This window comes from Nicotiana attenuata, chromosome 4 (assembly GCF_001879085.1).
Source record: "Nicotiana attenuata strain UT chromosome 4, NIATTr2, whole genome shotgun sequence".
Taxonomy (NCBI): domain Eukaryota; kingdom Viridiplantae; phylum Streptophyta; class Magnoliopsida; order Solanales; family Solanaceae; genus Nicotiana; species Nicotiana attenuata.
This window is the reverse complement of record NC_031992.1, coordinates 748198-770298: the sequence shown is the minus strand read 5'-3', so window position 1 is coordinate 770298 and position 22101 is coordinate 748198. Positions and strand designations below refer to the sequence as shown.

General features: G+C 38.3%; 1 protein-coding gene across 1 annotated transcript; it reads right to left on the bottom strand.

Annotated features, from left to right (window-relative positions):
- Nucleotides 5732-8796, bottom strand: LOC109224781. Its single transcript, XM_019389302.1, has 3 exons — nucleotides 8374-8796; nucleotides 7459-7708; nucleotides 5732-6376 (listed from the first exon to the last, which is right to left on the bottom strand). The coding sequence occupies exons 1-3, from the start codon at nucleotides 8479-8481 to the stop codon at nucleotides 6012-6014; spliced, it is 723 nt and encodes a 240-aa protein (XP_019244847.1). The 5' UTR covers nucleotides 8482-8796; the 3' UTR covers nucleotides 5732-6011.

The window sequence follows — 22101 nt, the reverse complement described above, 5'->3', positions numbered from 1 at the left end:
ACATTCTTGAAACATCTTGGTCACTAGCCTCTGATACGTGGCCCCAGCATTCTTTAGACCGAATGGCATAACTTTATAACAATAAGTCCCCCTGTCTGTAATAAAGGAAGTTTTTTCCTCATCTAGAGGATCCATCTTTATCTGGTTATTTTCTGAATAGGCATCTAAAAAACTTAATAGCTCATGCAGTAGCATCAATTAGTTGATCTATGTGTGGTAATGGAAAAGAATCTTTAGGGCAAGCTTTATTTAAATCAGTATAGTCCACACAAATTCGCCACTTACCATTCTTTTTGGGCACTACTACAGTATTAGCTTACCAATCAGGATACTTTACCTCGCGGATAGATCCGATTTTTAAGAGCTTTTGTACTTCATCTTGAATCACCTGATTCTTGAAGGACCCTTGCTTCCTTTTCTTTTGTTTGACAGGTGGATATGGTGGATCTTCATTCAGCTTATGGGTCATTACCTCCAGTGGTATACCTGTCATATCTGAATGCGACCAAGCAAAACAATCTGTGTTAGCTTTTAAGAATTCAATTAACTTACTTTTCATCTCCAGGCTGAGGTTGGCACCAATGTAGACTTTTCTGTCGCCAGTGTATAAACAGTACCACCGCTTCCAGTTCTTCGATTGTTGTTTTGATGATTTCATTTTCTTCTGGTTCTTGAATAGTATCGGGCCTTGAGTCTTCATCTGTTGTCCGTCTACAATTGAGGCTTGCGTTGCTAAACCCTCAACTGAATTTTGTAATTGCTATTTTTCATCGCTTTTTGCACTTGAGTCTGCCACTGAGTTAATGCTTCGAGAAGCGTGTTGATCACCACGGATTTGTTGTATTCACCAATATGAGGGAAACTTCATAACTTAAAGTAGGGTAGACGGAACAGCATCTATTTCGTGAATCCACGGTCTGTCGAGAATCATATTGTATGCCATATCCATTTCTATCACTTGAAATTTGGTATCTTTGACTACTCCTTCTGCGAAGGTGGTGAGTATTATCTCCCCTTTTGTTATAACGCGCGAGTTGTCAAAACCAGACAAGGTTTTGGCTTGGATCTCATTTACCACTCTTAACAGAATGATATTTACGAAACTACATGGATCAATCAAAACTCACTTTACATTAGTATCATGTACAAGTAAAGATATTACCAGTGCATCTTTGTGTGGGGTCAGCACGCCATCTGCATCAGCATCATCAAATGTTATACTATCTTCTTCCAAAACTTGACGAACTTGCTTCCCGTGGGTAATTGTGATTTTTGACACCTTCTTTGCTGTCGCGTATGTTACGCCATTGATCTCCTCCCCTCCACTTATGACATTAACCATTCTTTTTTGTGATGGAGGTTTCGGCGGTTCTTGCCTATTCTTCATATATGCTTGCTTTCCCTTTTCACTAAATAATTCGGTTAAGTAACTTTGTTTTAATAGATGTTCTACTTCACCTTGTAGCAATCTGCAATCTGCCGTTTTGTGATCGTGATCGTTGTGAAACTCGTACCAAAAATTGGGATTTCTCCTGTTTGGGTTCGATCTCATTTCTTTTGGCCATCGTACTTTATCTCCCATGCTTCTTAAAATAGCCACCAACTCAGATGTGCTAACATTAAAACTATAACCACCAATTTTTGCTTTCGAACCTCTGTCGTCATCTCGGGTGTCTCGCGTGTTTCGATCCTTCCCGTACCTTGACGACGAACCTGATTCTCTGTCCCTTGACCTAGGGTTATACCTTGGATTTCCCTGTTTTTAACGTGAATCCCTTCCTGTTGGTCCCATATAAGGCGCGTACCTATTTTACCAGACCTTTTTTCAGTTTCCGCCCGCCTTGAGCTTACTCTTTCATCTTTTTGAGACTAAGTAATGGTATCTTCTTCTATCCGCAGCTTTGTGTTGTATCTATTGTAAACATCATTACAAGTTGTTGCAGGAAATTCTCGTAAGCTTCTTTGAGTCTCCTTGTGGCTTCCGAGCTTTTTTCATTCAGATTACTGGAAAAAGCCATAGCCGCCCAGTTATCGGGTACACGAGGCAACATTATCCTTTCACGCTGGAATCTATCTACGAATTCCCTGAGCAGCTCCATATCTCCTTGTTTTATTTTGAAGATGTCCTCCATTCTTTTATTAACTTTTTGAGCTCCCGAGTGTGCTTTTATAAATGAATCTGCAAGCTCAGCAAAAAAATCAATAGAATTTTCAGGTAAAAGAGAATACCATGTCAGCGCCCCCTTTGTGAGTGTTTCTCCGAATATTTTGACCAATACAGATTCAATTTCTTTCTTGGTCAAGTCATTTCCTTTTATGCCAGTTGTAAATGCAGTTACGTGGTCCCGTGGGTTAGTTGTTCCATCGTACTTTAGGATATCGGGCATCTTGAATTCTTTTGGAATTGGCAAAGGAGCGGTACTTGTCTTCCAAGGTTGTTGAGAGTATTTCTCCATATCTATTCCCCTGATTACTAGCGGTACACCAGGTATCTGCTCTATGCGATCGCTCTGCTCCTTGAGTTGTTTCTGCAAAGTTAGTACTGGACTTTGTAAATTAGAATTAACTGGGTTACCTGACCCTCTATCACGAGATTTACCGGGAGTTCCTCCGCCGTATGAGTTAACGAGTCCCGAGCGAGGATTTTCTATGGTTGCGGTGATGTTTGGAGGTGGAGTTGGTGGCACAGCCGGCAACCTGTTGACAAAATCTTGAAGGGCATTGCTGACATGTTGAGCGATTAATCGCTTTAACGATGCATCAATAGCTTGATTGTCCTCATGCTGGTCATTCATATTCGATTCAGATCTATCAAGAGTCCCCTCTCGAGATTGTCGAGGAGAGTTTTGCGTGAGGGGGATAGAGTTCCATCACCTTGTTGATTTTGATGATTCAACTGATGTTGCTGATTTTCTTGGTTTTGTAGGTTTTGTTGGTTGTTGTCGTTGGCGGTCGACATGATTTTTTTGCAGAAGAATTGATTTGGAAAGTAAAAGATTATCAGATTCCCGGTAACGGAACCAATTTGTTTAACCAAAAAATAGGAATTTCGGTCAAAGCTTATTTTAGAAGTACTCGGGCTACTGATAATCAAATAAAAGAATATCTTAGCAATGAAATAAGAACAAAAAATAGTAAGGCAATCGGTTTAAAGCAAAGTAAATAAGTATATTCCAATAATAATCAGAACGTGTCCCTAAAAATGTCATTTCTCCCTCTTTTATAGCTATTTCTAAGTACAACGTCTCTTCCTTCTCATAATCGAGTCATAATGAGCAATTAATGATATTAATAAAATATTATATTTGGCAATCGTAACTGTTTCATGAAGATTCTGTAACGTTTCTAATCATTCATACTCATTAATTGAAGGTTAACGAATCTGTACTTTTTGTTGTCTTGATTCATCCCATTGATATCTCTTTGAATTATAAAGAGACCCGAGCAACCGTTTATTCTTGTCTCTTAAACACCTTGCTCGTACCTATTGACACTCGCATCTCTTTAAGTATTCTTCTCCAGCTGTCGCTTCTATACTGATCCACGTGTCTTGCTACATCAGCCACATAAAATATTGCAAGTGTAATATTGATTTTCCCCAATACAGACAGAAAGATGACTTTCACACTTTGGATGTTATAGTTATCTTTACTCCGAAGTGCCAAAGGTCTTGATTGTGTGGGTCAAAATCTGACCACACGTGGACTAGCGCTAAAGGGAACGGTAAGAGGTCGACTAAGCTGTGGCCATACCCACAAGATGTGACAACGACGAGTATCTCGGCCACTGCCGAGCCAGAAAGCTTGAAAGGACAAAGCAAATGTCGTGATACTTAGGGGAGCGGCAAAAAGCGAGATGGGAAGAGAGAAGTCTCCGGTTAAAGACCATTGGACAAAAGGGAATACTGATGATATATATATAGGAGAAAAGAAGACAGAAAAGGGGACCTCTCTCCTACAGAGAAAAAGGCAGAAGAACCTGAGAAAGCTACAGGAGGAAAAACATGAGAAGTTGCAGGTCTCGGCGACACATCTTTGTAACTACCTTTCTTGAATCAATAAAGATTGATCTTGCAACTATCAACGGCATTCCCCCTATTCCTCTTTTGTTTCTACATCATGGAATAATATGTCAAGAATGTAAGCCTATCATTTATATTTGATATCTTATATGATCCTAGAAAGTTTATAAGCTCGATTATATCTTATTCTCTTATTCGATGTGCTTAGATCTAGAGTTAATTATCCTTGGCTAAGATATATCCTCTATTTTATCATTAATTAGTTTAACAAAAGGCTTAACACTTTTTGGTCAAACATTGACCTTGTGCTAAAGCACATTACTCGGTACTTTTTCCACGCTTCAGAACGATTCAATACTATAAAAAGATTTTAAATGTGTTAGATATATTAAGGTTTCACTAGTTCTCTTCGAAACAATAGTTTGGAACTTTTTGTTGTTATGGTAACTTTAGGTATGCAACAATTGTTTCTCTGACTTTCATTTAGCTCCGACAGACATAACTCGTGGAATTGGAGTCTATTGACCCTTTATATTTAAGGAAACAACAATTGATTTCTTTCCTTGAATTTTAACTTTTTACTACGGATACCTTAGAAGATAATTTAATGCAAAGTGATCATCCCTTCTTTAAGTAGAAGAAAAGTAGAGAACACAGCAAAGACTATAATGCCGTAAGTGCTAAAATCGAATTGCTTACAAGAGGAGGTTAAAAGTCTGAAACACAAGATTTCTTATGACCCAGAAAGGTTTTCCAGTCAAATAACCTAATTGGAGCTCATCATCAGATACGTGCAAGGGTAAAATTGCATAGCTTGCTGCAAGTATTATAATATACAAATTACAGGAAATGAACCACGTGAGCTTCAGAAGTAAACTATATTGCTTTGTTCCTCCTACCAGTAAATGATCTTTTGATTATTGATGACCTGGATGATAACGGGGTCAAAGTGAAGTGATCTAAACTTCGAAATGTCTGCAGAAGTAGATGGTTAGTACCTAATAATAAAGCTAGCTTAGTAAAATTTCGAAGTTTAGATCACTTCACTTTGAGAACACACGCAATATCTTTCCAAAGTTTAAGCCAGAATTGTCTAAAAAGAATAATTTATCATGTGTTAAAGTGCTCAACTTAAACAGGCCCTAATTGGAGTTTCTAAATGAAATATACTGAGAGTTTAAGGGACTATTGATGTATTCCGCCTTGAAAAAATTAGCGTACCATACACACCTAATGGGCCTTCTTTTTCCCTTTGCTATATGAATATCCATATGTACAAACTTCACAAACAAATTCGTCTCCAGTATGACTGGATTTGTTAGTGTTCATTAAATCATTTTAATCTACTCAATGCGATATACTCATAAAAAAGATGGTTACTTGTTTGCGTTTATATTTAGTTGTTGTTTTTAAGGGCTCAGCGCATTCAGACCTCACATAGCTACGGCTACACTTGAACTACAAAAGCTGCTTCTTATTGTGCTAGGCTGCATTTGTGGTTAGACATGTAACATGTTCCATAAGAATCTGACTATTACCTCCATCCCAACCAGGTCCTTTCCAAACCCTGGACCGCAGGACAGTTCATTTTCTTATTTCATAAACACATCAATTTTCATACTTGAGAAATTTTGCTCTTTGGACGTCGGTGTTGAAACTGAAAGAAAACGATAAGATCAGGTAAGCAGACTAATCCAACATCTTTGCAACTACGGTAAAATCAATGGAAGATTTTGCATTTTCATCTTGAGCTGACATTAGACAACCAGCAGCTTTTTGCTTGATGTATTAGAGTCCATCAAAGCTGACATTCAAGCAACTACCTTCGGCCTTCCTACCTTGACAAAAATTTCAAGCAGCATACCACTATATTTTTCTACTATTTACTTCTCCCTCTTTTACCTAGCTAATGCCTCCTTGCAAGAGGAGAGATATATGAAGTGTTTGAGAGTATCCCATGGTTACAACAACATCCTAATCCTTTTATCAATTACCGGTACCAAACAATAGGTGTTGATGTGTTCTGTGGCAGCTGAGTAGTCATACAATGCTGTTGTTGCCATGGAAGCAAACCTTCATTTAAACTAACTGCACCAGCCTCGACTGCAGTTCTTGGCTCAGCATTTACTCTGCTATCTTCGACATCCATCATTACTCCCTCCATCTCTTCAGCATCCATCATATCTGAAGTGTAAGGTTGAGGAAGGATTTGAGCTCCTTGAGCAGAAGGAAGCTGAGGTGGAACCCAGGGAACAACTGCTAGACACTCTTTTGTAGAACCAGAGTCCTCCTCTGGCGTTGCTTCATTGTGAGCTGGTCTAAATGCATTTGCTTGGTTTCCCCAAAAGGCTTGACCTGCACAACATACAGAAACAGGTTATTGAGTTTTGAAACTTCTAATGCCTAATCAAAAAAGAGCTCAGCAAAATATATATTTCAGCCAACTAACCCTAACTTGGAAAGAAAAAAGAACTTGGAAGATCATATGAATAATACAAACTAGAGCAAAGCTACTCATTTGGTTTTTTTTTTTTAAATCCCCGCATAGGTACTAAACTGAAAACACTAACACCTAATCAAACCAAGGAATAGACAACGAGAAGTCGAGAACCAACATCTCTGGCTCGGATCCACGTTCCCACTCAAATTCTAACTTTAAGCAATATCGCCATCACATTCATTTTCACAAAAAAAAAAAAAAGAGAAACCAACAATTGAATTCTAAAAAAGACAATTAGTTCTTTCAAATGTGTTATCAGTGCTTCTCATCAGGCCTGTTTCAATCAACTCTTTCCTCCAAATAAATCTGATAATATAGGATTGTGAATGTTCGTTAGCTTAGCTCCACAATAAGTTCATTAAGTAAACAAGATACAAAAAGAATAGTGATCACTAACTTCTTTTGACAATAAATTAGTCAGATACGAAGAAACTGAGCTACTTGGCCTCCACTTGCATTGACAAGAGTTATGTTTGAATTTAGGAAGTCCTAAAGTTTGCCTTAACATACCAAGCTGACTTAAATATTACCAGTAACTCCAACCAGCTCATCTTGAATTGATGTATCACCATATGAGTATTTACACCAAACAACCCTTAATAAGGTTGATCCATCAGCAGAACTGACAGATCAAAAGCTGAATTTTCTCTCTCATAACCTTTCTTCCAATTTTGGACAGAGCTTCACTATTACTTTCTAAGTTGTGGGGCGTAACATGTTTTCATAACAACACACTAAAGAAAACTTTCACACCAGCAACTTGATACTACATCCTGTTGACCTCAAGCTGATTTATGCAATATTATCATAATCTAATTAAACCTAATAACTACAGCTATATCTTCATTTTTAGCATTTGATGTTTCAACATAATGGCCAAATACCCTCTCATGGATGAACTAAATCAACAACTAGAGAACAGGGATCGGATACTTACTTTTGAAACCAGTAATAAACTGGGGATCCACCTTAACAGAGAAATTAGAAGGGGAATGCACAAGATGTGTGCTCATGGGCTTGAAAAGAACAATTGCCCTCTCATCATTCTCAGGCACACTTGGCAGTTCTTCAATCACTACACCCCTATTTACCCCATTGTTTCCAAAGCTTGGATCAGTAGCTGCTTGCGCAAAAGCTATAGGAATCTCTGGTTCAACCTCTTCTATTATGGGAGGCAACTCTGCGTCCTAAACATAGAGTAAATAGCGAAAATTGTTACCAGGAATTCTTCACAACCAAACTGAAGGTGATGAAAGCAATTTTAGTACATTTTTTGAGTTGTTCACAGTTCAATCAACAAACTGGGCTATAAATTAAGTTGAAACAACACGACTATGCCTCAATCACAAATTAGTTGATGTCACCTATTTGATTCGTCTGCATCCATTCTAGTCCAAAGTTGAAACAACAACAACAACAATAATAACAATTGCTTCAACAACAACTAACTTCAGTCCCACATGGCCAAACGATTTGAACTTTTGGGTTTGGGATACTAAAACAAGCTCAAGTGCTAATAACTAGGTTTGGAATTTAATATATGTACATATTTAGCGAATTTCTTAACATATACACGGGTCTGGTCTGAGCCAAAGCTAGGAATCCATATTTTACACTCTGCAAACGACTATATGAATCATCTAGGTGCATTCTACTCTATTTTGAGTTCATTTCATTCTAATACTCAATAAATTAAGTTGAGCATTGCATTAGTAAAATTACAAAACAATACAAAAACCAGCATATTGATCACTACTTCAACAGAATTTCATATACTTACAGAAGAAAAAAAAAAGCAGGAAAAATTTAAAAAATAAAACAGATAAAAGAGTATCAAAGGCAAGAGGATTACCAGTCGACGAATTTTTCTGGCGGGAGAGGAAAGGGAGAAATCGGAGAATTCGTCATAGACGTCATCCAAATCCTTCCTCTTCATCTTCAATGAATAATACGTCTCCATGTTTCTCTTTTAACAACAGCGTCCAAAACAAACCCTAAAATCTCCAAAATCAATTTCTATAAATTTGTGTTTCCTCTCAATCGATCAAAGCGCTAACGAGAATGTTACGCTTCACTCGGAGTAGAGAATTGGTATGTATATTATACGAATTGAAGTGAAGGAAGTGTGAATGTGGGGAATTCAATTATAGGGAAAGTGATGGAAGCTTGTGGTTATTTTCTCTAGATTTCTCCAGAACTTTGGTGTACAAACGGAAAAAGATTGAGAGAAAATGTGGGGCCTGACTTATTCGGGTCTGGGTCCCAAAGCAGATCTGAGATAATCCTTCAAATTATGCATTACTTTCGAAATATCTTCGTAAGCATAGTTTTTCAAATTGTTATATGCCCAATTCCATTATATAACCAAAAAAAAAAAGGAACTTGACTAACACATTTTCTTTTAGGGAAAGATACTGTTAATTGAATCCAAGCCATCAACCAATGAAAATTATTATATTTTAAATGGTAAATTAGGATACGAACTTATTTCTATAACTTATACATTTATTTGTTTGGTGCACGAACAATACGCATGGTACCTTGTAAGTATATATTTCTTTTTCATCTTTTTGGGTTCAACTTAGTTGGTAACAAAATTGCTCCAAGGAGGATCTTGATAAATATTTTATTACTTGATTAATTTAAGAGCTTCAGAAAAAAGCAACTAATCTAAGAGTCACTTCTGTGTACTCGATGGGGAAACTGGTATTGTATAGTCGCTCTAAATAATAATCGAAAAATTATATATTTTTGTATATATACATTTATGTATATTATATACAAAAAATATATAAATTTTTATATACTATTACGATTATCGAAGGTAAATAACTAAAAGTGATATTCACCCTACTCAATGACCGGTCATAGGCCCATGATCTATCCCACCTTCTTTACTAGGATCATTTGTACCGTATGGCTATTTTGTAAAAATGGTATGGGGCGCCCTATTTGGTTACCCTTTTTTAACTTATACCCATTTTANNTACCCCCCAAAATAAAATATTATTAATAGAACTTTTTTTCATGTTATAGATAGATTTTTTTTTTCATTTCAAGAAATGAATATTTTTTTTATGATAATATTTTTTTGCGCTTCTTTAAGAAAAGACTATTGACAAACTGCAGGACAAAAACTTAAGCATGTTTAGGCTGAAGTTTTAGCAAATGAACTAAAAAACTTTAGCTTGTTTAGACTGAAGTTTCGGATAAAACTCAGGACAAAACTGTAGACTGTGTTACAAAACTTCAGCATGTTTTGGTATGAAGTTTTAGAAAATGAACTAAATAACTTCAGCATGCATTAGCAAAAACTCTTTAGAAAATTACATACTGAAAGACAAAAACTTAAGCATGTTTAGTCTGAAGTTTTAGCAAATGAACTAAAAACTAGTCTGAAGTTTTAGCAAATGAACTAAATAACTTCAGCATGTTTTGTCTGAAGTTTTAGCAACTGAACTAAATAACTTCAGCATGCATTAACAAAAACTCATTAGAAAATTACATACTGCAAGACAAAAACTTAAGCATGTTTAGTCTGAAGTTTTAACAAATGAACTAAAAAACTTAAGCATGTTTAGTCTGCAGTTTTAGCAAATGAATTAAATAACTTCAGGATGTTTAGACTGAAGTTTCGGATAAAGCTCATGACAAAACTGTAGACTGCAGCCTGGATATATAACTTCAGCATGCATTAGCATGAAGTTTTAGCTTCAATGTGAAACAACTTCATGCTATATTAGCCTGAAGGTTTAGTTTCAACATGAAATAACTTCATACTACATTAGCATGAAGTTTTAGCTTCAACGTGAAATAACTTCATGCAAGTGTGATTTTGAAGATGAATCTGGATAAGTTTCTAATTTTTGATAAAGTTGCTGAGAGGAGAGGAGGAGATCTTTTTTCACGAATGAGGTTGCAGATCACGCGATTAATGCGTGATGCAGGTTTTATATCTTTTGTCAGGGGTATAATTGTCATATTATTATGGATTTTTTGTCAACTGGCTACCAATTCAATAATTTTTAAAATTAAGGTACAGGTTAAAAGGTGGCACAAATATAGGGTACAACTGCAAACCCCTCACTATTTTTAGGCTACTATTTAAATAAAGGGGTATTATCATTTCTAGCCCGCGCCAGAAACTATTTACATTTAGAGTGTGTTTGGTACGAAGGAAAATATTTTCCGAAAAATATTTTTCAATTTTTCCATGTTTGGTTGGCTTAAATGTTCTGGAAAATATTTTCCTCATGAACTCATTTTCCTCCAATTGGAGGAAAATATTTTCCCTATCAAGAGAAGGGAAAATATTTTCCAAAACTCTTTTTCAGCCTTCCCCACCCTATCCCCTATCTCCACCATCCCACACCATACCCCCACCTCTTCCCCACCCCACCCCTACCCAAAATAAAAATATTATTAATAGAACTTTTTTTCATGTTATAGATAGATTTTTTTTCATTTCAAGAAATGAATATTTTTTTTATGATATAAAAAAGTATTTTTCTTTCATTTTAACCAAAAAGTACTTTCTTTTCGTTAAGTAGAAAAAGTATTTTCTTTCATTTCAACAAAATGAGTATTTTCTTTTCATGATGTAGAAAAAATATTTTCTTCTATTTCAATAAAATGATTACTTTATTTTCATGTTGTAGAAGAGTGCTTTCTTTTTCAAACAAAAAAAGAGTATTTTCTTTATAGTTATAGAGCATAAATTTCAACGTTGTTTTGGGAAAAAAAGTAAAGCAGCACATTAGTTTATTTTGGGTTTGTGTGAATTTTTAGAAGAATAATTAAATTGTTAAAGAAAATACATTCCTGAAAACGTTGGGTATTTGGGGGGGGGGGGGGAGCAAGGAAACATGGGGACTTGGGGGAAGGGGGTGAGGAGAGTAGCCAAAAAATATTTTCTACTCTCTAACCAAACACTAGAAAATATTTTCCGAAAAAAGTTTTCCACTCACCAACCAAACAAGAGAAAATAGGTGATAAAAACATTCATTTTCCTTGAAAACATTTTCATGAAAAATATTTTCCTTTATATCAAACACACCCTTAGTAGCCAAAAAGATGTATAAATTTTGTGTAATTTTTGTATAAAACATACAGAATGTATATATATACACAAGCCTAAACTATTTCCTTTTCTTACCTATGTAGCCCAAACTATTTACCCGACCCACCCATTAGCTATTTGCATTCTCATTTGAAGTACAGAATGTTAAAACCATTCGGCTTCATTTTCGCAAGCTTACCTGGTAGTGGACTTGAATAGATCTACTTCTTCTATGCCAGATCGATCTTCATTAAGAGGGTCAACCCAAGCTATTGCTCTACCTCGTTTCCTTATGGTTTTTGTGTGTGTATGAAGACCCACCATAGTTGAGCTTGAAGCTCCTCAATTTGAAATTTATTTTGAAGATTTATTGTTTGATTCGATGTGGGTGCTATAAAATATTGCTTATAGTACCTTCAAGTAAGCTTCCCAAATCTGAATTTTTATGTGTGTTTGAATATCCACCGTTGTTGGCTTGAAGCTATATTTTTATTTTGGCGAAATACATAAACGACCTCTTTAAGTTGTCCTCAACGATCAGACAAACACCTTAGCCGACCCCTTTATCATTTTAACACTTCAAGTGTCTATTAAGCATATCTCGTAGACACCTCACGCTGACATGGCAAGTTACGTGTATTTTAGTTTGATTTGGGCACGTGAGACTTTTATCAGATTTTTTCTCTCTTGTTTTCAAAATTAAATTAAATTTTTTATGTGGGTCCCACACTATATCATTATATTTTCCTCTAACCTTTTTCACCCAACTAGTTCAGGCATCTTCTTCTTCCTCGTTAGCAGCCGCCTATTTCCACTTTTACACGACGAACCACCAAGCTTCAGCCATGGATAACCTTGAGGACCACTGGATTTGGCGTCACTTTTTTAGTCTTTGAATTTTCGAGTTCTTGATTCTTCCTATAGTTAATAGAGGAGAAAAATAGAAGAAATAGAGAGAGAAAAAAATAGAGTAGTGGAGCCTTTACCGGAGCGGTAGCCGGAAGTTTGACTAGAGCCTTTACTGGTCTTGTTTTTGCTTTTTGAGGCAGAAAGAGGAATCAAGAATGATAGTAGTACTTCACCGTATCAAACAATCTCATATACAAGAATAAAAAGATTCAAATCAGTTCCCATCCAACCCCACCATTGAAGCAAATGAACAAACATACAATCCTCAAGATTTAGTGCCTTAATACAACAAATAGAGAGAGGAATAGAGAAGATCCAACCGAAGCACTAAAAATTGGCAATAAGAACCTCGATCCGGCATCGGGTGATGGCGTCGATGCAAGAATAGGCTGCTATGGACAACAACAGCACACGAAGGCATGCTGCAAATGGAGAAAATTAGGATTTGATTAGTGATGATGAGATGGACTAGTTATAAATAAGGGAAAAGTCTTTTTATAAAAAAAATATTTTTCCTTTTCTTTTTGTTTAATTACTCGTGTCAGGTTTTTTAATACAAAAGATGTGTCGTTCTTAAATTGGTTCGTTTGATATATCACTGGCAAGTGAGATTCACGCATATGATCTGTTGTATTCGGGTATTTACTTGATACACCTAAAAACCACTTGAAGTGTCAAAATGGTAAAGGGGTCGGTTAAGGTGTTTGTCTGATCGTTAAGGATAACTTAAAGGGGTTGTTTATGTATTTCGCCTTTTATTTTTGAAGATTTCTTGTTTGATTCAAAGTGGGTGTTATTAAATATTGCTTATAGTACTTCTGGAAGTTCATACTGAAATTTGATCACATTTGAAGTTGATTTGAGGTGATTGAGATCGAATCTTTCAGTTGAAAATCGAAAAAGAACACAGTTACCTAATAGTATACTGCTACGATATACAATATGTTGTAGGAGTATATAGCTACACTGCAACAATATACAATATACTGCAACGGTATACTGTAATAATCGAATAAGAAACAGTTACCTAACGGTATACCATTACGGTATACAATATACTATAGGAGTATATAGCTATAATGCAACTATATACTATTATATTATATAATATATTGTAACGGTATATTGTAATAATGTGCAACATACTGCAATAATATGCTATAACAGTATACAATATACCATAATGGTACACTATTTTTAATGTAATACTATAATGTTGAATGAAGAACATATAATATTATTTTCATATATTGTATGCGATTTTGGTATATAATATATAATTTAATAGTATATAGTTTACTACAATCATATATTGTTATAATATACAATATGATGTTATAATTGGGTCATTTCTTAATTTTTTAAAATTTTTAACTGGATCCTTTTTAAATTTTTTAACAAAGTTCTTATATGGAATTACATGGAGATGTTATTTATTGTATTAGAAACAGATGATGAAAATAATAATTATTTCTCTCTTCTCGATACTTAACTTTTATGGGCAACCTACGATTTCACCTCTTGTTGGCTTTCTCAGGCTCTCGCTTCCTCCTCCTTATGTAATGTGTCAAGAATAAATTACAGGCACAACTTAATCTCATAGTGTAACAATAGCCTCTTATGACTTTTCATTTAATTTTATGAAAGCATAGCCACAGTCACGATTCCCCTATCTCCTTTCACTAATAATATTACTCACAAAAGCTGAAATGGGTAGGAAGGGTAATTAGTTTGGTGGGTACAAAAACAAATGGGTAGGTAAGGGTTTAATTAATTTAGTTTTTGTGGATTGTAACGACCCAGCCGGTCGTTTTGAGAATTAACGTCCTGTTCAGCGGCGTAAGGTCTTGAATAACTTCGTATTATGTGTTATGACTTGCGTGCGTGGTTGAGTTCAGTTACCGGATGATTCGGAGTCAAATTGAAAGAAGGATTCTAGTTTAGGAAGCTTAAGCGGTAAGAGTCGACCGGAATTTGGTGTATATGACTTTGAAATGGCGTTTTGATGATTTCACAGCTTTGTATGGTAATTTTGGACTTAGGCGTGCGTCCGGATTTGGATTTGGAGGTCCATAGGGTAATTTGAAATATTTCGGCAAAAGTTGGAAAAATTGATGTTTTGGAAGGTTGAGAGGTTTGACCAAGAGTTGACTTTGGTGTTATCGGGGTCAGAATGCAATTCCGAGAGTTGGAACAGCTCGATTATATTATTTGAGACTTGCCTACAAGATTTGACGTCTTTCCGGGTTGATTTGATAGGTTTCGGCGCGAGTTTTAGAAGTTGGAAGATTTGAAAGTTCATGAGTTCGATTCATGGTGCGATTCGTAGTTTCAACATTGTTTGATGTGATTTGAGACCACGTGCGCGTCCGTGTTAGGTTGTGGAACTTGTTGGTATGCTTGGATGGGGTCCCGGGGACCCCGGGTATGTTTTGGACGAGCTTTCAGATGGTTTTCATGGTTATGAACAGGTCTTAGTACTGGTGTAACCGCACCTGCGGACCCTGGGCGCAAGTGCGATGGTCGCACGTGCGAAGATGAAGTTGCATGTGCGAGAAGAGCTGGGCTTGGCAGTCTCTGTAGATGCGGAAAATTGGTGCGCATCTGCGGCTCCGCAGAAGCGGATTCTTGGATGCAGAGGCAAGCTGGAGAGCAGATGCGGTTTGGGCATGCGCACATGCGGTTGTGCAGAAGCGGTAAGATGTCCGCATGTGCGAGAGGGAAGCTGGTCAGTGGTCTTCGCATGTGCGGTTCTTTTGTCGCAGAAGCGACGCCGCAGAAGCGGCTAATTATGTCGCAGGTGCGGTCATACTTGGGCAAAGAGTTTATATTCGAGGTTTTGCCATTTTCTCCATATTTTGAGTTTTAGACCTCGGTTTTGAGAGATTTTTCCTGGGTTTTTCAAGCCAATCATTGGGGTAAGTGTTCTTCACCTAGAATTTATTATATTTCATGATTCGATCTTTAGTTTCATCTTATAATTTGTGCTTTGTGTTGAAGAAAAAGGGGGATTTTGAAGAAAACTTTAAAAATGTAAAATGGTGATTTGAGGGACGAAATGGTTTCGGAATTTGATAATTTTGGTATGATTTAACTTGTATAGGAATGGGTGTTCAGATTTTGTGAAATTCGTAAGGTTCCGAGGTGCGGGCTCGGAGGTTGACTTTTGGGTTGAGTTTTAGTTTTTGATAAAGATTGAAGCTTTACTACTTGGAATGGTTCCTTATGAGTTTTATTTTTGCTTTGAAGTTATTTTGGCTAGATTTGAACCGTCTGGAGGTTATTTCACTCGAGAAGTTCATTTTAGAGTATCGGTTTGTCTGCTTTGAGGTAAGTATCTTGCCTAACTTCGTGTGGGGGAACTACCCCTTAGGATTTGGGTCTTCTATGCTAATTCTATCATGCAAAGTCCGTGTATGCGAGGTGATGAGAGGAGTGCCATCGCATTCTCCTCACTATGGCTATTTTGGAGACGAGTGGGGTTGCTTTTACTATGTTCCAGCTTAGGGAGGGCTTATCAATGGTGGCGCGCGTATGAGTTGGGTAGTTCGGTCGATGTAGCTTCACTTTCATGGGCTCAGTTTTCAGAGATGTTCTTGCGAGAGTTTGTGCCTCAGTCCCTTCGGGATGTATGGCGAGCGGAGTTTGAGAAGCTGCGCCAGGTAATATGTCAGTGTTAGAGTTTGCCGTTAGATCCAGTGATTTGGCTAGACATGCACCTGCTTTGGTCGCTAAAGTTAGAGAGCGAGTCTGTATGCTCGTTGAGGGGCTCAGACATGATATTCAGTTCGTCATGGATCGAGAGTTGGAGTCGGATGTTTCGTTCCAGAAAGTGGTAGGGGTCGCTCGTCGAATGGAGGGCATGTGGGACCAGGAGAGAGAGGACAGGCGGGACCAGGAGAGAGAGGGCAGGCGAGGTCAGGAGAGAGAGGACATGGAGACTAGGAGGCCTCGTAGACCGGAGAGATCTATTGGTCCTTATTTTGGAGGCAGGGTGCGGCATCGTAGAGGTTTTGTGGGTCAGACAGTTCAGTTTGCACTCGCATGGTGTTTCGGGTACTCATGGGTCGCAGAGTACCGTACCGCACAGTTTCCACAGCCACATCAGCAGAGAGGTTGCTTTGAGTGTGGAGATACCATCCACATGGTGATAGATTGTCCCAGACTCTGGACAGATGTATCACAATGGGGTATCCAGACGAGTGAGGGCACTCACGAGCGGGAGGCCCGGCCCGTTGATGTGTTACATTTAGTAGGCCTGAGGCCGCTGCGCCAGATAATGTCATACAGGTATGCTTTTTGATTTGTTATAGAGGATTACCATTCGTATTTCGTTTCGGTTCTGCTCATCGGGGTGAGATCTCCTATTTGTTGCTCCACCTATGGGTGAGTTCATGATTTAGCATTCTACTTATGTGTTTGCCCCTGTTGGGAGATTCTATAAGTGGTAGCCCGTATCTATCGCTTGTTTTGTTCATTATTGAGAGTTACGAGACCAGAAGTGAATTCTGGTTGTCCATTACGGTAGGTTTTGATGTGGTTCCTGAGTATTTTGGTTACGACTTGTGATTTAGATGCTCTACCGATGTGGGAGCCAGTACGTGTTGTTATTTTGTTGACGGAATTGAACTGGTGGAAGGTTTCAGTTGGTTTGATGTATATTCAAATATAGATGAATATATCTGCTCCGAACTCAAATATTATAACTTATTCCAAATCCCATGTGCAATTTCGTGGCCGAAATCCAAAAATACCAATTTCTAGGTTTTCTACCAAAATCCCTTAGTTTGTACTAATTTCCATGTTTAAATCCTTATACAAACCATGTATTTAACTTATAATGAGTGGGGATCACTTACCTTGTGTTGCTTGATGAAAATCCCCCTTTGAAGCTCTCCAAAATCGTCCCAACCAAGTGAAAAACGGGAGAAAAATGGCTAAGTCCCGTTTTCATAAAAACCCTTCCGTCCAGCGACCTTCCGCACCTGTGGACCAACAGCCCCTTCTGCGGCTCCGCAGGTGCGGTCAAAATCCCGCTCCTGCGGTCCTCTTCCGCTTCTGCGCCCATTTCTTCGCTTCTGCACTTGTGCAGATGCGGTCAAGACTCCGCACCTGCATCCCTTCCCCTGACTACCCCGCTCCGCTTCTGCAACTCCTAGGACGCTTCTACGGCTCCGCACCTGCAGCCAAAACCTCGCACCAGATATCAGCTGCCTCAACTTTTCCTCAAATTCCAAATTCGATCCGTTAACCATCCGGAGTCCACTCGATGCCCCCGATACCCCGTCCAATTATACCAACCAGTTCCAAAACATAACGCGGACCTGCTCGAGGCCTCTAATCACATCAAACAATGACGAAATCATGAATCGCACTCCATTCAAGCTTTATGAACTTTAGAACTTCAAACTTCTTCATTCGATGCCGAAACCTATCAAATCACGTCCGATTGACCTCAAATTTTGCACACAAGTCACATTCAACATTACGGACCTACTCCAACTTTCGGAATCGAAATCCGACCCCGATATCAAAAAGTTCACTCCCGGTCAAACTTCTCAAAGACCTTCAAATTTCTAGCTTTCACCAAATGACCCCAAAATGACCCACAAACCTCCAAATCCACTTCCGGACGTGCTCCCAATACCGGAATCACCATACGTAGCTATTCCCCAACTCGGAATCCCAAATGGACATCGATAACATTGCAATGCACTTCAACCCAAATTTATGGAATTATTCCAAAATACCAACTTCCACAATAGGCACTAAAATGCTCCCGTGTCATCCAAACCCGATCCGGATATATGCCCAAGCCCAAAATCATCATACGAACCTGTTAGAACCTTCAAATCCTGATTCTGAGGTAATATACTCCAAAATCTAATCTTAGTCAATTCTTCCAACTTAAAGCTTTCAAAGTGAGAATTCTCTTTCTAAATCAACTCCGAACTTCCCGAATTTCAACTCGGACCACGCGTACAAGTCACAATACCTGAAGTGGAGCTGCTCATGGCCTCAAACGGCCAAACGACGCGCTAGATCTCAAAACGATCGGTCGGGTTGTTACAGATTGCTAGCTAGCTGTGCGGATTTGTGCTGTGGAGACTCAAGGTAATCCTGTTGCTGCGTTCAGAGGCTTCGGAGTCACCTTCTGACATTTTTGTTTTTTACACTGTTTATTCTTATTTCTAAAATAGTTGTATTTAGAGGTTTCTAGCAAACTCTGTATAGCTTATGACTTGTACTACCGGTTTTGGAATTGTAAACTTTGTATCGAAATTTCTTCTTCGCATTTGTCAACCGTTATTTATTATTGTTATTATTTCAGCAAATGTTAGGCTTACCTAGTCCCTAAGACTAGGTGCTATCACGACCTTCTACGGAGGGAGATTTGGGTCATGACATGGATAAAACTATAAAACTCCCTTAAAATTAGTTGGACAGGCCGTTTGTGCATATGCCCCCTTTAAGTCAGGCTATAATCTGGGCTATATGAATTTTTCAGGCCCGAAGGTATTGAGCACCTATATTCATGTTCAAGTCTTACCTCATGCAAGGCTTTGGCCCAACACCTTTTTTGAAGGGATAAATTCACATATACTCATAGAAGTCAAAATAATTATCCTACTCTACCTATTAAGAAGAGTAATTTATGCAAAATACCCATTGCGCTTAAAATAATTGCCCTTCTCTATACATTTAAAAACTAGTTACAATATATATTTACCCAATTAAAATTAACTATCCAACCTACTTACCCAATTGGCTTAAGTAGCTTGATTTGGCTTGGATTGGTTTGGATTGAATTTGATTGGCTTGACTTGATTTAGTTTGGCTTGGCTTGACTTGACTTGGTTTAGTAGCTTAATTTAACTTCATTTGTGTCACGACCCAAACTACCATGTCGTGATGGCGCCTATCATGATACTAGGCTAGCCGACTCTTTACCCAAAAAACAACACGATATTTCATTTCAAAGATAAACTCAAGCTATTTAATAATAAAACTTCATAAAGAAATTCTAAACAACAAAAGTGCGGAAAGAAAAGCCCGACATCGGGGTGTCACTAGTCATGAGCATCTACTACAATTTGTCCGAAATATTGAGACTAGCACAGTCTGGAAAATAACTACAAACAACTATAGGAAGATAGGAGGGAGAAGAGCAGGGATGCGATCGTCAGCAGCTACCTTGCTAACTCCGAGAAGATCTACGACTGGAATAGTCAACAGCCGCTACCGGGTTCTGATACGCCTGGATCTGCACACAAGGTGCAAAGAGTAACGTGAGTACGCCAACTCAGTAAGTAACAATAGTAAATAAAGACTGAGCAGTAGTGACGAGTAATAAAGCATTTAAAGTTCATATCATGAAAGCTCAGTAAAATACAATAGGCTTTTAACATCAAGTTTTGAATCAAATCATCTCGTTTAAACCCAGTTATGGTAAAAGTCATTTAAAGATATTTTTCAACAATTTTCAATAAAATCTCAATGCAAAGGTAAGCAAAAATGATGAAATCATAGACCGCCCCTCGGGCAAAACATCACTCATATACAGCCCCTCGGGCAAACCTCACTACCACTCGTATACAGCCCTTTGGGCATACCTCATCATCACTCATACCTTCCAGTCACTCAGCACTTGGCACTCAGTACTCGGCACTCGCACTCAGTAGGTACCTGCGCTCACTGGGGGTGTGCAGACTCCGGAGGGGCTCCTTCAGCCCAAGCGCTATAACAAGCCAAATCATGGCATAAATCAATCAGGCCCTCGGCCTTACTCAGTCATGAATCAGTAAAACATGCTGCAGCGTGCAGCCCGATCCCATAAATATCCTCACGAATCAGGCTCTCGGTCTCACTCAATCATGAACCTCTCAAGCCACTTGGGCTCTCAGTAAAAACAGGGTACTCAGCCCGGAACAACATTTATATGCATCAAAACTGAGTGGTAAAGACTGGGTTATGCAGTAAATAAGTTTAACCATGATTGAGTATAGATGATTGAGTCCAAACAGCTCTGGCACAAGGTCTAAAGATGGCATTCAGTCCAATTTACAGAAACTCTTTCTAAAACACAGAAGTATCATATAGTTTCAACCAAATACGCAACTTTATAGTTGCTTCGGGATGGACCAAGTCACAATCCCCAATGGTGCACGCCCACACACCCGTTACCTAGCATGTGCGTCACCTCAAAATAGTAAAACAATACGAAATTCGGGGTTTCATACCCTCAGGACTAGATTTACAATCGTTACTTACCTCAAATCGATCAAATCTCGACCCCGCGATGCTCTTGCCCCTCGACTCGGTCTCCAAATGCTCCGAATCTATTCACAATCAGTATAATATCATCAATATGCGCTAATGGAACGAATTCCACAAGAAAAACCATCAAATTAGACACAAATCCCGAAATCCACTCAAACCCGGGCCCCCCGGGCCCACATCTCGGAATCCGACAAAAGTTACAAAACTAGAAAGTTCATTCACTCACGAGTGTACCCATACCAAATTCATCAAAATCCGATATCAAATGGTCCCTCAAATTCTCAAATAAAACTCTACAAAACCCTAAGCCCTAACCCCTCATTCACCCCTAATCTTCACTAATTACATGATTAAACAATGGGAAATCACCACATATATGAGTATTAGGGCTCAAGCAACTTACCTCACTGATAATCCCTTGAATCCCTCTTCAAAATTACCCCAAAAGCTCCAAAACCTGTCTTCAAAAATGGTGGAAAATGAGCAAAATTCGCGAAGTCTTCAATTTATGGGTTTTGCCTAGCAAAACCGCACCTGTGGTCAAAATATACGCTTCTGCGACGCTGCACCTACGAAAAAACCATCGCAGGTGCGGATTCCACTTAATCCTCAAAATTCGCATCTGTGGCCCAAAATATCGCACCTGCGGGCCTTGCCCGCTTATGCGATTCTTCCTTCCCAGGTGATACTCTGCATCTGCCTTCCACTTCTGCATCTGTGGTCCTCGCACCTGTGGCTCCCACTCCGCAAGTGCAGTTAACACAGAATCAGCAGCTTCAGCTGCATTTTCAAAGTTCCAAACTCTCCGTTAACCATCCGAAATCATCCCGAGCCCCTCAGAACCTCAACCAAACATACCAACGAGTCACATATCAACATACGAACTTAGTCGAACCTTCGGAACGCTCAAAACAACATCAAAACACCAAATTACCCTTGGATTCAAGCCTAAGAACTTCTAAACTTCCGCATTCCGCAAACGACGCCGAAACCTACTAAATCACCTCAGAATGACCTGAAATTTTGCACACACGTCACAAATGATACTATGAACCTACTCCAACTTCCGAAATTTCATTCCGACCCTGATATTAACATTTCCACTGCCGACCAAAATCTCTAAAATTTTAACTTTCGCCAATTCATGTGATTAATGCACGTTCAGATAATTATGTTCGATTTCCTGAAGAATGAGAACTTTTCATAATATTAATCCATTCCTTGAAGTGAATGTGACAATATTAATAAAGCTCGTAAATATGAACGCGCTTTTGATGTGAATATATTACAATTCACCTCCAGAAGAGGTAATATGATTAAGGGAATATATAC